This window comes from Amblyomma mixtum, chromosome 7 (assembly GCF_055824585.1).
Source record: "Amblyomma mixtum isolate Tamu chromosome 7, ASM5582458v1, whole genome shotgun sequence".
NCBI classification, from domain to species: domain Eukaryota; kingdom Metazoa; phylum Arthropoda; class Arachnida; order Ixodida; family Ixodidae; genus Amblyomma; species Amblyomma mixtum.
Genome location: NC_143018.1, coordinates 110,712,034 through 110,726,641, shown reverse-complemented (window position 1 = coordinate 110,726,641; position 14,608 = coordinate 110,712,034). Strand labels below are relative to the sequence as shown.

At 48.4% G+C, this 14,608-nt stretch overlaps 1 protein-coding gene across 1 annotated transcript in view; it reads right to left on the bottom strand.

Annotated features, from left to right (window-relative positions):
* The window catches only part of LOC149337210 (uncharacterized), a gene marked incomplete at its 5' end in the record, with an annotated part of 41,623 nt that extends 27,015 nt beyond the window's left edge, over positions 1-14,608 (bottom strand). Inside the window, 3 exons of the mRNA XM_089554349.1 lie at positions 422-528; positions 1,480-1,636; positions 14,352-14,608. Of these exons, the coding sequence (XP_089410475.1) occupies positions 422-528; positions 1,480-1,636; positions 14,352-14,608 (521 nt within the window). The remainder of the gene's footprint in view (positions 1-421; positions 529-1,479; positions 1,637-14,351) is intronic.

Below are 14,608 nucleotides of genomic sequence, written 5' to 3'. Positions count from 1 at the left end.
GTAAATTATTCCACACGGAAATGCATGCAAAATGAGAATGACGTTTTCCATAATTAGTAAAAACTGAGGGAAGCAAGAAATTTTTTTGAGCTGCCAATCTCGTTGGTTTACAATTTTTCAAAAATCATTTGTCAATAAATTCAAAAGAAAGTGCGTTGTTCATTAATCTAAAAAATATGATCGCTAGGTTGTAATCAAATAAATTTCTAACGGATAAGATAAGTGAAATAAAAGTGAAATGGATGCAGCATCGGATGCATTGGCGCCTAATTCTTCACCCAGCAAGGAACTAGGCAGAGCTCACCCTGTGTCGCTAACTAAATAAACAAGGGCATTCCACATTGGGAGAGATCTCCAAATGATTCCTTTTGCCTTCGACAAGACGGAGTGGCGCAATTTGATCGAGATTATTCCCTCTCACCTCAACTGCTCCACGATGAAGTTGGCAACATCTACATTGAGGATTGGCAGTGCGACTGCTGTCATCAACCATCCGTTGTCCTTGTCGCTCATCAAGGAGGCAATAGCCTGTGGAAAAATACAAGTAAAAATCGAGAGGAGTCAACCTGCCTCCTGTCTTATTTCTGTTTTTTCAGTATGGGCAGGGTTACGGGAGCTGACATGTCATGTATGGATGATATCAGGTACAACCCGCCGCGGTGGCTCAGTGGTTACGGCGCTCGGCTGCTGACGCGAAAGACGCGGGTTCGATCCCGGCCGCGGCGGCCGAATTTCGATGGAGGCGATATTCTAGAGGCCGTGTACTGTGCGATGTCAGTGCACGTTAAAGAATCCCAGGTGGTCAAAATTTCCGGAGCCCTTTCCTACGGCGTCCCTCATAGCCTGAGTCACTTTGGGACCTTAAATACTAATAAACCAATAAACCAAACGATATCAGTTACGTTGTCTCATTATTGGTCTAGGAATATGTGCGACGGCAACGTTTCCGATCGAGTGTGAGGTCTGCGCTGTTCCAGGGCAAGGACAGAACACACAACCCTGGACGTAATGCCATGCTGTGGAAAATCAGAAAATTGACTTTCTTCAGTTCGTCGAAAAGCGGTCGCGGATTCTGCGGTTGGGTTTAAATATGTCTAATAGTGCTCAGGTGGGGAAGCCATGTCTAGTGATTAAAGGAAGAGGAAAGCAAAATAGTATTTGACCGTATTTAGACAGTGCCGCGTTCTAATTACAGGGACACCATACTAACTGGAAACCGAACTCTTATGTGCCAGTAAACAGGAACATGCTAAATATGGGCTCAACATTAGCGGCAGATTTCACAAATGAAATGAATGCATTGATCTCGTTGTTTAGTACAGTGGTCTCAGATGGTACGCTAAACCGCCTTTTACTTCAAAATGGCGGGAACCGGTTGTTTTCGGTAAACAGTGTCCCTTAAAGTGTACATGTCAAGGAGGCGATAGTTTGCGTAGTGGCTTAATGAGCAAGAAATCGCATGCGAGCCGGAAAACTTACCCGTACGCTTTTTATCAAGTCCGCCATATCACTGAGCTGGACATCGAAACTTGGAGTATTAAGGTGACCATAGTGAAAAATGCGCTTGAACCAAAGAGTGTCCAACTGCGTCTTTGTATCATTATAAGTAACGACAGCCGTAGTGTTTTTGCGCATCCTGTGTGAAAAGTAAAAAGCAACGACGTAATAATAGTAAGCAGAACAAACCGCAAAAAAAAAACGAAGACGACTGATAAAGGGTTAGAGCGAACAATGGCTAGCGAAGACTTAAGGTGCTTGTGTGTAGTCCTACTGCGTAAAAAGCTACAAACATGAACAAGTCGCCAGGACTTTCAAATTTATAAGTAGGATTCACATATCTAGCATATTTGACCGTCTAACTCCTGTATAGCTCGAGAGCACTACAAAAGTACCGCGATCGTGTGGAACAGTTTAGTATGGGTACACGGGAAGGTGCATCAACGTTCGTCTTAGTTAAGTTTGGGTAGACGGGAAGGTGCCTTAACGTCGTCTTTCAGGACAGCGGTAGCTGTCACCCAGACTTCGCGCACTTTTAAGTGGGAAGCTCCCAGACACCCTTAGAGCGTGTGGGGGTAGCGGTCTCGGACTCGAAGGAGATGCCCTCGACTCAGCGTGGCAAGCTCAGCGGAGACCAGCCACCAAGTGACAAGAGGTTTTTGGGCGTTCGGTGCCCAGCTTTCGCTGGTCGCAAGCCAGAGAATGGGTCGGAGCCAAAGGTTCACAAACAAAACAAAGTTTATACAGGAATTGAGACGATACAGAGGGTTTCACAAACACTAGTACAAACACATACCAAGTGATTAACAAACAATGCAATTCGTGCAAAGTTAAACTCGAGAGAGAATACGCTTACAAAGGCAATATTGCACCTAAAGTGCACTAACACAAGAGAGAGAGGTAAACAAACAAAACACAATTTGTTCACCGGGCACTGCGGCAGTCCGACGACCAGAGTTCCACGACGATGCCGTCCCGCAGACTGGCGACCGTTGCCTCGTTGGTCCGATGCTGGCCGAGTGGTGTTTTCCCGGGAGTCGAACGGGCGCGCTTCGATGAAGCTTAAACGGCGGTCCGGACTGACTGATAGCGGTCAACGTCCTTCTTTATAGGCTCGCTCTCCCGTCTGTTTGTTGTTCGCGCCCGAGTAGGCGCGCACATACACGCAGCATTGGCAGTGCTGTCTCCCTTTCCTCTTCTCACCGGCCGCGCGTCCCCATTGGTCAGAGGTCGGGGGTCGCATCTCGAAGTTTCGAGCGTGTTCTTGAGCGGCGCCGACGCCGACGGGCGAGGGGGACGTGTCTTAGTGCACGCAAGGCTACGCCCTTTCCCCCCGTCAGCCGTAGAACCGACTCGCATGTTCGAGAATAATCGGCGGGGATGACTCATTTCCTCGGCGCACGCCGCGGCGGTGGAGAGAGAGGCACGCGCTCGGCGGGGGCTTTCACTCTCCCCCGTCGGGCTCGCGCCGGCGAGACGCCGCGCGCGCGGCGGTTTTTCTTTGTTTGTTCCTAAAATGCGCCGAATTTTGTGACACTGCCCCTTCCTTTAAGAATATTGTGTAACAATATTCACAAAACACAAAATTCGCGCGCCCATGCATGCGCTCACAAAGTCAGTGGCGTATGCCAAAATACATACATCAATACCTTGATGCTTTCACATACATAACACAGTGCAATAGACAGAGTGCACTCCAAACTTCACAACACTTCAAAGCACGCCGCGTTTCGGCGGTACAATTCGCGCGCACATGCATGCGCTCACAAACTATATGTGAAAATATATACATCAACACCATGATGTTTTCACATACACACTTCAATGCAGTGTTTACAAAAAACACGCCGCGATTGGGCACAACATTAACACAAGGCTACAAACATGGAGCACACAAATACAAGGCACACTTTCGCCTAAACTTCCAAGTTTGGCCTACCGAGCGGGCTCGGAGAATTACGGCTTGCTTCAAGCTTACAGTCGCTCTTTTAATTCCCTTTCGGAAGCGGCTGTGGCTTTTCTTCCTGTTGCGGGTTCGACTCTTCTTCCGCCTTATTCTGAGGCTTTTCTTCCGAACGCTGTTTTGGCCCAGCTTCCTGTTCTTACTGCTCTCTGTGCATCGGTTCATGCTTCGAACACTTCCTCTTTTCCTGCGGCTAGCGCGTCTGTTGCGAACAAATTTTACGCCAGTTCGCTCATGACGGCTCCGTTCCTCGTGTTCTCTTTTTCGGTGCGCGCTCTTCTGTTTTCGTTTGCGCCTCCACACTGAGTCCTTGCTGTAGGCTGGGCTCGTTCCTCTGAGCTTCTTTCTGACTTTGCTGCGATGTTCGGGCAGCTCGCTTGCATTCGGCGCGGCTGTCTTCAGCTTTGTTATGTCCCTTCCAGTTTTCTTCCTGAATTTTCTCCAGGGCTTCTGCTTTTCGGTTTCACCTGCTTTGGTGGTGTCCGACTCATTTCTCTTTCTTTTTTCTTTCTTCCAAATTCTCCTTCGGGTCAAGCCCGGTTCACTGTCAATTGCGTCATCCGCGGTGTTCTCTCGCGATGAAGCCACTGGTTCAGCTCTCTTTTGTTCTTCGAGGGCTGAGCTTTCCTCTTTCAAATCCCTTTTCTTCTTTTTCCTCATCCTGACCTTGCTTTGTGCACAGTGCACGAAACGCGGCTCAGGCTTCTTTGGAGAATTATCCTCCTCACTGATTCCTTCCATAAGTTGGTCACTTAGTGTGCAGCCGTATAAAGGCTTTCCTTCGACTGCACCCACTACTTCCTCATAGGCAAAAATTTCCTCGCCTTCCTCTTCGGGAAAGCCCTCCTCGCTGCTCGAGGGTTGACTCGGAACGGCTTCCGGGTCTTCACTGAGTGCGCTTTTCTCAGGTATTACTACGTCTGAGCTTTCACACTGAGTGCCATTTAACCACTCTTTCTCGTGGTCTTCCCTGCCGGACTCAGAGGTGTAGCACTCGGACTCCTCCATAGAGATCTCGGCTGCTGCTTCGTCCTCAGGCGGCTCCTCTAGGGTCCCCTCTGACTGACGCGTCAGATTGGCCTTCGCCTCAGTGCCTACCACCTCGGTAGTAGCTACACAATCAATTTCTAGAGGAAGCGACACTTCGTTCTGTTCTTCACTCTTTGTGGTTTCAGTTGCAGGAACAGGCTGTTCCACAACCTCATTCTGACTAGTGGAGCTAGTTACAACCTCTTCTGTGGTTGTCAAGGAATTAACTTCCTCTCTCTTCCACCCGGCCCCTCCGGGGGTAAGCTCCGCTGGCTCCCTGACGTTCCTCAAACGCCGAATTTCAGCAATCTTCCTCTGAATGATTGCCATTTCTATTTCAAAAGCTCTTTCAGCCGCTTCTTCTCGCTTTTTCCGTTCTCTCTCTTCTTCTTCGCGTTTCTTTTGCCTCTCTTTCTCAGCGGCTTCTCTAGCGCGCTGTCTTTCTTCTTGTTGTTTCTGCCATTCTCTCTCTCGTTCCAAAGAGAGCTTCTCCGCCGCTTCTTGTCTCTTCTGCCATTCTCTCTCTTTCTCTTCCTCTCTCCTATGCCATTCTCTTTCTCTTTCTCTCTCTTTTCGAGCTCTGTCTCTTTCCTGGTCCACCCATTCTCGCAGTTCGGCTCCGGTCATCCCCATCTGGAGACCGGCCTCTACTAGCTCCTTTAGCTCCTTGAAGCTCATATTTGGAGACCGAACTCAAGATTCAAGGCAATGAATACCTCTACACGGTGAACATCACTAACCGCTTCGGCGCGGCACCTCACAATATCGCTCTGCTGCTACACTCGTTTACGGCTCGTAAACTCCTTCCGACTCTTTCTCCGTTCTCTGTGCTTGCAACACCAAACGTCCCGTCGCGGACGCCAGAATATATTGTCACCCAGACTTCGCGCACGTTTACGTGGGATGCTCCCAGACACCCTTAGAGCGTGTGGGGGTAGCGGTCTCGGACTCGAAGGAGATGCCCTCGACTCAGCGTGGCAAGCTCAGCGGAGACCAGCCACCAAGTGACAAGAGGTTTTTGGGCGTTCGGTGCCCAGCTTTCGCTGGTCGCAAGCCAGAGAATGGGTCGGAGCCAAAGGTTCACAAACAAAACAAAGTTTATACAGGAATTGAGACGATACAGAGGGTTTCACAAACACTAGTACAAACACATACCAAGTGATTAACAAACAATGCAATTCGTGCAAAGTTAAACTCGAGAGAGAATACGCTTACAAAGGCAATATTGCACCTAAAGTGCACTAACACAAGAGAGAGAGGTAAACAAACAAAACACAATTTGTTCACCGGGCACTGCGGCAGTCCGACGACCAGAGTTCCACGACGATGCCGTCCCGCAGACTGGCGACCGTTGCCTCGTTGGTCCGATGCTGGCCGAGTGGTGTTTTCCCGGGAGTCGAACGGGCGCGCTTCGATGAAGCTTAAACGGCGGTCCGGACTGACTGATAGCGGTCAACGTCCTTCTTTATAGGCTCGCTCTCCCGTCTGTTTGTTGTTCGCGCCCGAGTAGGCGCGCACATACACGCAGCATTGGCAGTGCTGTCTCCCTTTCCTCTTCTCACCGGCCGCGCGTCCCCATTGGTCAGAGGTCGGGGGTCGCATCTCGAAGTTTCGAGCGTGTTCTTGAGCGGCGCCGACGCCGACGGGCGAGGGGGACGTGTCTTAGTGCACGCAAGGCTACGCCCTTTCCCCCCGTCAGCCGTAGAACCGACTCGCATGTTCGAGAATAATCGGCGGGGATGACTCATTTCCTCGGCGCACGCCGCGGCGGTGGAGAGAGAGGCACGCGCTCGGCGGGGGCTTTCACTCTCCCCCGTCGGGCTCGCGCCGGCGAGACGCCGCGCGCGCGGCGGTTTTTCTTTGTTTGTTCCTAAAATGCGCCGAATTTTGTGACAGTAGCTAAGGGCCTTGTCGGCTTCCTGAAATCTTGTCCTTCATTTGCCGGGTCTGTGGCAAAGAGAATAACACTATGTTCTCTAGAGTTGGTGGCTACCGACGTTATCCACATACATAAAAATCGCCTAAGTCCGGAGATGACACAGGCTTATCTGATCCCCATATCGCACACCCCGTGTCTCGCCATACCGTCGGTGGCGTTACAACCGATCGATTTAGACTATCTTGCCGGGAGTGTTGCAACTTCATGACGTTATTGCATGCGTGCCCTTTGAATTGTTCTTGCTTTTTATGCGTGTTTTCTATGCCTCGTGCGCCCGCGCCATTGGCTTTCAAGCCTTTATAACCTGGAGTATTTCCTAATAAAAATTCAGTTGATAGTAAGCGCTTCGTTTTTCCGCGGCTTTCCTTCTTAATCTTCGTTTCTTCGGGCTCTTTAAAAATGCTAAACATTCTCCAAGGCTCCCATTTTTCGCTCCTACTGAAGTTTATCTCAGACGTCGCGGGGCTTGTGTGGTTAATACTGTGTACAACTGGATCCAACAGCACTTTGAAGTGTCTTCACAACTATATAACAGTACACGCCTAGTACTCGCAAGGTTGAAAGAAAGTCAAAAATTAAAACTATCTCCTCGAAGGGCTGTTTCCTCATGGTGTACTATAGTTTTTTTGAACTATTGATCATATCAAAAGAATAAAAGTAAGTCTTATTCCTTAACTCGTTTCTTGTATCTTTGTAACTGCACTGGATAACGGGGTGTATTTGTCTTTGATTCTGGTGGGCTATTAAAAAAGCTTCTATGCCTTTCCTATCGTGGACACCGCTTTTATGCAGTCTGGTGCTCCACGGCTTAAACACTTAGACCAATTTTTGTGCATGCTTGTGTATTTTGTGTTCATGGTATCTATACATACTTGCATATGTTTGACTCTAGCGAGTTTTGAACTTTGTTTCATTATAAAACAATTTGGAGCACAGATGCACTTGTAGCTGGATGCGTTAGTGGATACTCAGGAAAGACACAGGAGCGGAAAAAATACGAACACAGACGTAGTGCGGGATCAGGACAAGCATTGTACTTTCAAAGAACTTTATAGGTAACGTGAATGTTTCCTGTCCTCGACTTAGCGCTTGGTCCGCTTTGGCACAGTTCAACAGTCCACACTCTTCATCCAGTAAAGCGCTCCCCTCGCTCTCATACTAGGTCCGTGTTCATATCTTGTCCGCTACAGCGTCTGCACTGCATTTGTAAATCAACGACGTTAACGGCGTCAGTGTAGCTGGCTGCGAAAGGTGAAGAATTCATCGTTATTTCATATCAGAAGACTCGTTCCCAAAGACTGCCAGTGATTTCGATATTCATTCCAGTCACCTTAATGGCGATTCGAAGAAAATAAAATTTTTAAAGAGATTGTATATTGAAGCTTCATGCCATTTCAGACGCGTTTGTAACGGTATGCATCAGGTCCTTCCAACATTGCCTCACAGCAGCAGCCCGTCTGGCTGGAAGGGCATCAACATTCCCATGATGAACAATGTTTATGGTACATATTATCGCCGCATATACATTGAAAGTAACTCGATGCATTACTGCAAACTGCTGGGCTGCTTAAAGCTTCACTTCCAAGTGATTCTCTTTTCATTCTCCTGAGTGCAAAACCGGCTTGTTTGTCGACAGTGCTCGCAACGTTTCATTGGTGGTCAAATGTTTAGGGTAATCCCCCAAGGTGGAGTATATTTGTAATAAGGGAGTAATTACTCATTGACATCCACCCGAGCGCAGCCATACGGCTACAAAGAAAAGCTATGCAGCTGTCTCAGAAACTTCGTAGTTAAACGAAAATTCTTCCTGGTCCGGGGTTCCAACCCGGGACCACCGCTTCACCGGAGCAGTCGCTCTACCAATTGAGGTAACCGGGACGACGGCAAGCTGGCCAATGATGTATATACCTAGCTTTCATTTTAGTTCTGCGTTCAACTGGTGTCCACAAACTGAAATCGCGTTGCTTTTTTTAAACATTAGCAATACCAATTGCGCATATCATTCAGCTTAAAAATTTCGAGAGGACACTTAAGCTTCGCCTTATTGGTAAGATGCGAAAGCGTAATTAACTTCCATAAATGCAGAAGGTCATTCTCTACTACATTTCTACAGTGATAGATGCCTGGGAGGCGTCATACCCGACCCCTCCTGGCGTAGTGGCGCACCTGTTAAAAGATGTGCCACTGGCCTGCGATGGCAGGTGCTCCCAGCGGTGGGCCTTGTGCGCCCCTGGTTGCTCTTCCCAAGCAACCAGTCATTAATTTAAATTCCACCTGCCACGGTTGGCAGTTCGCCATCTGGTGAGCAGGTTTTGATGACGCCGCGTGGTGACGACCTGCCTCCTCGGTTGCGCTCTGAGGACCACCTGTTAGTGTCATGGTCGTCATTATTCGGTCGCAACACCGACACTGCATTCCTGGACAACGGAACTGTGACTCCGCTATGTAAATAAGTTGCCATTACGGAGTAGGCTTGCGTAACATGCCCATGTGTTTTGCGCTGCAGTGGCTCATTATTTAAAACTCCTTAGTTCATCCTGACCGAATATATGGTTAACATGTACTCAACAGATCTTAATTTCTGCAAATTTGGCGTTTTTTACTAACTTTCAAGGTCTTTCTTTTTTTTTATTCTTTTCTCGCGTCCGGGTATTGTTGTACCGTATGTATTGCTTCATGTAGGCAAGATTTCTGGTTGAAGGTTTACTCCCACCAACATTAATAACTCCGCAATCCATTGATGGCTTGCGATCATTTTTTGTCAGTGAGCAAACAGGCATGAGGGCTGGTCAAGGCCGTTATTGCTACTGTCTCCTACTTTCCTTCGCAAGTGAAGATGAGGATAAAAGAGCGCTTTTAACTTATTGCTGATAAAATGAATGTGAATCCTGCGTCCCTAGGACTGCCATTCTACGAGATATGCTTGGTCTTCATCGAGTTTCAGACATCACTCTTGTGCGCTCAAGTTTAAAATGGAGGGCATGCAAAAACCATGCAACCATATGCATGGTTGCATCGGCATGCAAGTCATATACGCCAGGGCATGCAGGCATATACGCCGATGATAGCAGTATACTTATATCTGGTCACGACATAAACAAGTTAATAGAAGAGCGCAATGTAATCCTTACGAAACTAGAAAACTGGTCCTCTTCGAATTGCCTCCAAATAAACCCTACAAAGACTAAAATAATAATTTTCCGTGCAAGGAACAAGCCATTCGACCTACAACGCGCTCCTAAATACGCAGGTCAAGAAATTGAAATTGTTGACAACCACAAAATCCTTGGAGTTACTTTCTCGTCGCATCTCAGCTGGGATCAGCATGTGGAAAATATTTGTAAAAAGCTCTCTTCAGTAGCAGGTGTTCTATCACGATGTCGATGGCTTTTTCCCACTCACGTGAAAATTCAAATTTATCATGCTCTTTTCGGTTCCGTTTTGAATTACTGTAACTCTGTTTGGGCAACCAACACAAAAACAAATGTGATAAAAATACATGTTCTGCAGAAGAAAATGATCCGCTACATTGCAAACCTTCCTTATCGCTCTCCATCACGCAGTGCCTTTATTAATTATAAAATAATTCGTTTAGAACATATGTATGTTTTTCGCATTTTGAGGTTTTTTCACCATTCTTCTCCTGCTTATAGAGATTTCCTCGTACATACTGCCCATTTAAGGACCGCTTCGAATCGAACCCACACCCGAAACACCGATCCCTGGTATATTCCATAATTTCGAAATAATTATAAACTTCAAACGCTTGAACACAATTTACCGACCACTCTTAATTTTAATTTTTATTTATTTATACATACTGAAGCCCTATTGGGCTATTGCAGGGGTGGGTGTGAACAACAGTTTAGGAAAACATGGAGCACAACAATGGCAAACATACGAAACAGTACGAGTGAAAACAAGAAAAACGAAAAAACTATTCAATAGCCGCTAAAAACAGCTCTAAAGGAAGAGAGCGAGTAGAACCGGGTAAACAATTACAATATTCGATAGCACGCGGAAAAAAACTGTATTTAAAAGTGTCCGTGCGGGCAAAATAAGGCGTGATGTTTAGGCTGTGGTGACTTCTAATTTTAGATGGTATAGCAGGGGTTAGGTAATCATTTGCAGAGGTCCGGCAGAAAGAGTTAATAATGCAATACAAAAATTTTAAAGACTCAGTCCTTCGTCGAGATGAGAGTGGTTGCAGGCCCAGTGATGAAAGTGCTGTGGAAGGCGAAAAATCTCTACCAAACCTGTGACATATGATGCGAACGGCTTTCTTCTGCACTGCCTCGATTTGGTTAATTTCGAGTTGTTTGTGCGGGTTCCATACAGGGGAGGCGTATTCAAGTAGTGGACGGATTAGCGATTTAAACATCAGTAGTTTCCTATCTGATGTAATAAGTACATAGTTTGGGCTAGTGTTAAACAAAGTGAGTTAAAAATGTATTTTGTTAATATATAGCCAGGTTGCATTTTATGTGCCTCTGTTTGTCTGCCGGTGCCATGTATGCACAATAAGTGTTTTTTTTTTTTTGGGGGGGGGGTCCTCTCTTTGTTTTTCGTGCGTCTGTAAACTGCCATTGTTTTCATTGTATTGAATCAATATGTAACTTGCTTCGTTGTGTTTGTTTGTTCTAACCTATATATTGTCACGTTGTAGTGACGGCAGTCCAGCGGTCAGGAAGACACCAACCAGTCTTGGAAACGAAGCTCTTTATTTGGGCTGACTTGCGCCCTCAAAAGAACTGAATCACTCGGCGGCGGCGTAAGCAACAAACGTGCTCCTCGGTCGTCGAACTACGAATGTCCGCCGCTCCCGGCATCGCTCAATTTAAAGCCGGCAAGGAAACTTCCAGATAACAAGACAAGATCATCTACAGTAATCTGGAAAAACCTAGATGCAGCCTTTCATGGCTGCGATCAACCGAGATTAGTCTGGTCGCTTCTCGCGTCACGAACAAAAGTGATAACGACCCTTTTTTTGCAGCCTTGAGCGTGAACGAACAAACACTACAATGATACGTGGCATTACCCCCTTCCAAAGAAGCATCGTCTCGATGCTTTAAAATGAAATTAAACACGGAGAATGCTTCGAGAACTTAGAGTCCTTTAGCGTTCCTAATAAGGTGTAAGGGCAGCGGTAAAAGCTTCAAGTCTGGCCGTGTCGTCGTCGTCGGTGTTGTCGTCGGTGTTGTCGTAGTTTTTGTCGTAGTTTTTGTCGTCGTATCTGTCGTCGTATTTGTCGTCGTATTTGTCGTCGTCGTCGTAGGGATCGTCGTCGTAGGGATCGTCGTCGTAGGGATCGTCGTCGTCGTAGGGATCGTCGTCGTCGTAGGAATCGTCGTCGTCGTAGGAATCGTCGTCGTCGTAGGAATCGTCGTCGTCGTAGGAATCGTCGTCGTCGTAGGGGTCGTCGTCGTCGTTGGGGTCGTCGTCGTCGTTGGGGTCGTCGTCGTCGTTGGGGTCGTTGTCGTCGTTGGGGTCGTTGTCGTCGTTGGGGTCGTCGTCGTCGTTGGGGTCGTCGTCGTCGTTGGGGTCGTCGTCGTCGTTGGGGTCGTCGTCGTCGTTGGGGTCGTCGTCGTCGTTGGGGTCGTCGTCGTCGTTGGGGTCGTCGTCGTCTTTGGGGTCGTTGTCGTCGCTGGGGTCGTTGTCGTCGCTGGGGTCGTCGTTGTCGTTGGGGTCGTCATCGTAGGGGTCGTCGTAGTTGAGGCATAGTCTTGTGTTTTCGTTGATGGAGGATCTTAGTTCTTGCGCTCATAAGCAACCTCACCTCCAGAGGCTGGTTTATTCAGTTTAACCTTCGGGGGCTGGGGAAGCGTCCACGCACTCCGTAGCCTCGGCTAGGAGATACTTAGCGCGGTGACGATGGCGACGGAGATTGCGATAGGCGGCTCGGCGACGGCGATGAGTATCCTTCCCGACGCAAAAAATCCTCGATTTCGGCTGGTCGCTGGCCGGGTCGGGGTCGTGGGGCGTCGTAAGGGAACCCTCGGATGCCCATTCTCCTGTATGGGCAGTACCGGAGAATGTGACCGGCTTCTCCGCAGTGGAAGCATTGTGGGCGGCGCTGGTCGCGTGTTCTCCACTAGACGCATTTCCTCGGCCGTGTACGACGCTCGTAGGACGGGCGAGTTGGAGCGAGAGGGCGGCGCTCCAGCGCAGCTGGCTAAGGGCGATAGGGGCTTGGGTCCCGTCGTCGAGGTACAGGACGGCGCACTGCTGCGGCGTAAGTCATGGCTGGAGGCTCCCGAGGCTGCGTGGTAGACTGGAGTCAGGTCTTCCGGCGAATAACTCAAAGGGCTGGCGTCACGACTTGCAGGGGTTGTCCGGTACCTGGAAGGCTACCCAGCACCTCCACCAGATGTCACGTTGTAGTGACGGCAGTCCAGCGGTCAGGAAGACACCAACCAGTCTTGGAAACGAAGCTCTTTATTTGGGCTGACTTGCGCCCTCAAAAGAACTGAATCACTCGGCGGCGGCGTAAGCAACAAACGTGCTCCTCGGTCGTCGAACTACGAATGTCCGCCGCTCCCGGCATCGCTCAATTTAAAGCCGGCAAGGAAACTTCCAGATAACAAGACAAGATCATCTACAGTAATCTGGAAAAACCTAGATGCAGCCTTTCATGGCTGCGATCAACCGAGATTAGTCTGGTCGCTTCTCGCGTCACGAACAAAAGTGATAACGACCCTTTTTTTGCAGCCTTGAGCGTGAACGAACAAACACTACAATGATACGTGGCAATATCTTTGTAAACCTTTTTATTGTGTTCTGTCATGTACTGCCATTTGAGGTGCTTGGGCCCCGTCAAGCTGCTTTTTAGCAGCTTTTAGCCCTTGCATCTCTCTAGGATTAACTTACATTCTCGAAAAATAAAGCGAAATGAAATGAAATGTGCCAGCATTGGAACTTTTCCGCAGTTAGACCCTATACACGATACGGCGTGATATCCCTAAAATACTGTGCTTCATAAGGAAGGCCTAAACAACTTTTCGGTAAATCTTCTATGAAAGCATTTATCGCAACTAGAATTATTACCGCAGGGGCAGTAAAGGCGCTGCTGTCCAGAAAATCCATTGTCGGCGCTATCGGCGTTGGGGTTGCAAGCGACAAATTGTGCGCATGACTGTGGCAGGTGGTGCCCCGGGAGCAATCTGGGAGGCAGGTGGGCCACATAGGTCACGTGACCTTGCAGCGTCATCAAAGGCTGCCCATCGGATAGTCTGCAAACTGCACACCGTGACAGGTGGGAGTAAAATTAATGATCGGTTGCTGGGGAAGAGCGGGCTGGGTCGCACAAGGCCCACCACTGGGAGCACCTGCCACTGCAGGGTAGTGGTGCGTCGCTTTCCGCTGCACCACACCGGAACCAGGGATATGAGGACTCCCAGGAATACATGAATGTAACAGCGAGCGACCTTTTGCATATATGGGAATTAATTACTCAATCGGGCCAGACCCTTAAGCCGTAGCATAGCTGCCTCTCCAGTTTTTTTCCCAAATCATCTTCTACAGAACCCCTCTGAAAACCACGTCTGGATGAGGATATCCAACAGCATTTGTCTCAACGTGGCCACTGCGACCAAGGTGAGCACAGGTATGCGCCCCTAGCCGAGATGCACACCGGAGGGAACGAGCGTCTGTCCTCGTTCGTAGCACAATTTGGGAGGTTGTCCACAATTTCTTCTTTTGCTGTGCGCGGCCCATTAGTCTTAACCTATCTCTTGATACACTCCGTCTTTGATTCTTATAATTTTACAATTTTAGTATGCCGGTCGTCTACTGTCCCTTCTTCCTTTGTTTCTTGTATAGCGGCGATTTATAGACGTTTTTATGATGCAGTAACACTGAGTCCATCGACAGTTTCACAGTCTGTTTGGAACAAGGCGGCCGTCGCGTGGCAGTCACGGAACTCACCCGTAGTCAAAGCCGATCCCGAATTCAGTACTTCGGTAGTGCTCAGTGGCGTTAAGGAAGCCCTGGAAGTTTGCTTCGAAGGGCTCACTGAGTGTGCTTCCACCGGGCTTGTACAGCGAGTCGTAGAAAACTATGTAGCATAGCCCATCTGGCGGAAGCCTTATGTTTTCTGGAATCTGGTGATCGCTCATTGTGCAGATGATTACTTCCTGTGCTGTAACTGCAGAATGAAAAAAGGGTAAAAGCACAGCCCTTAA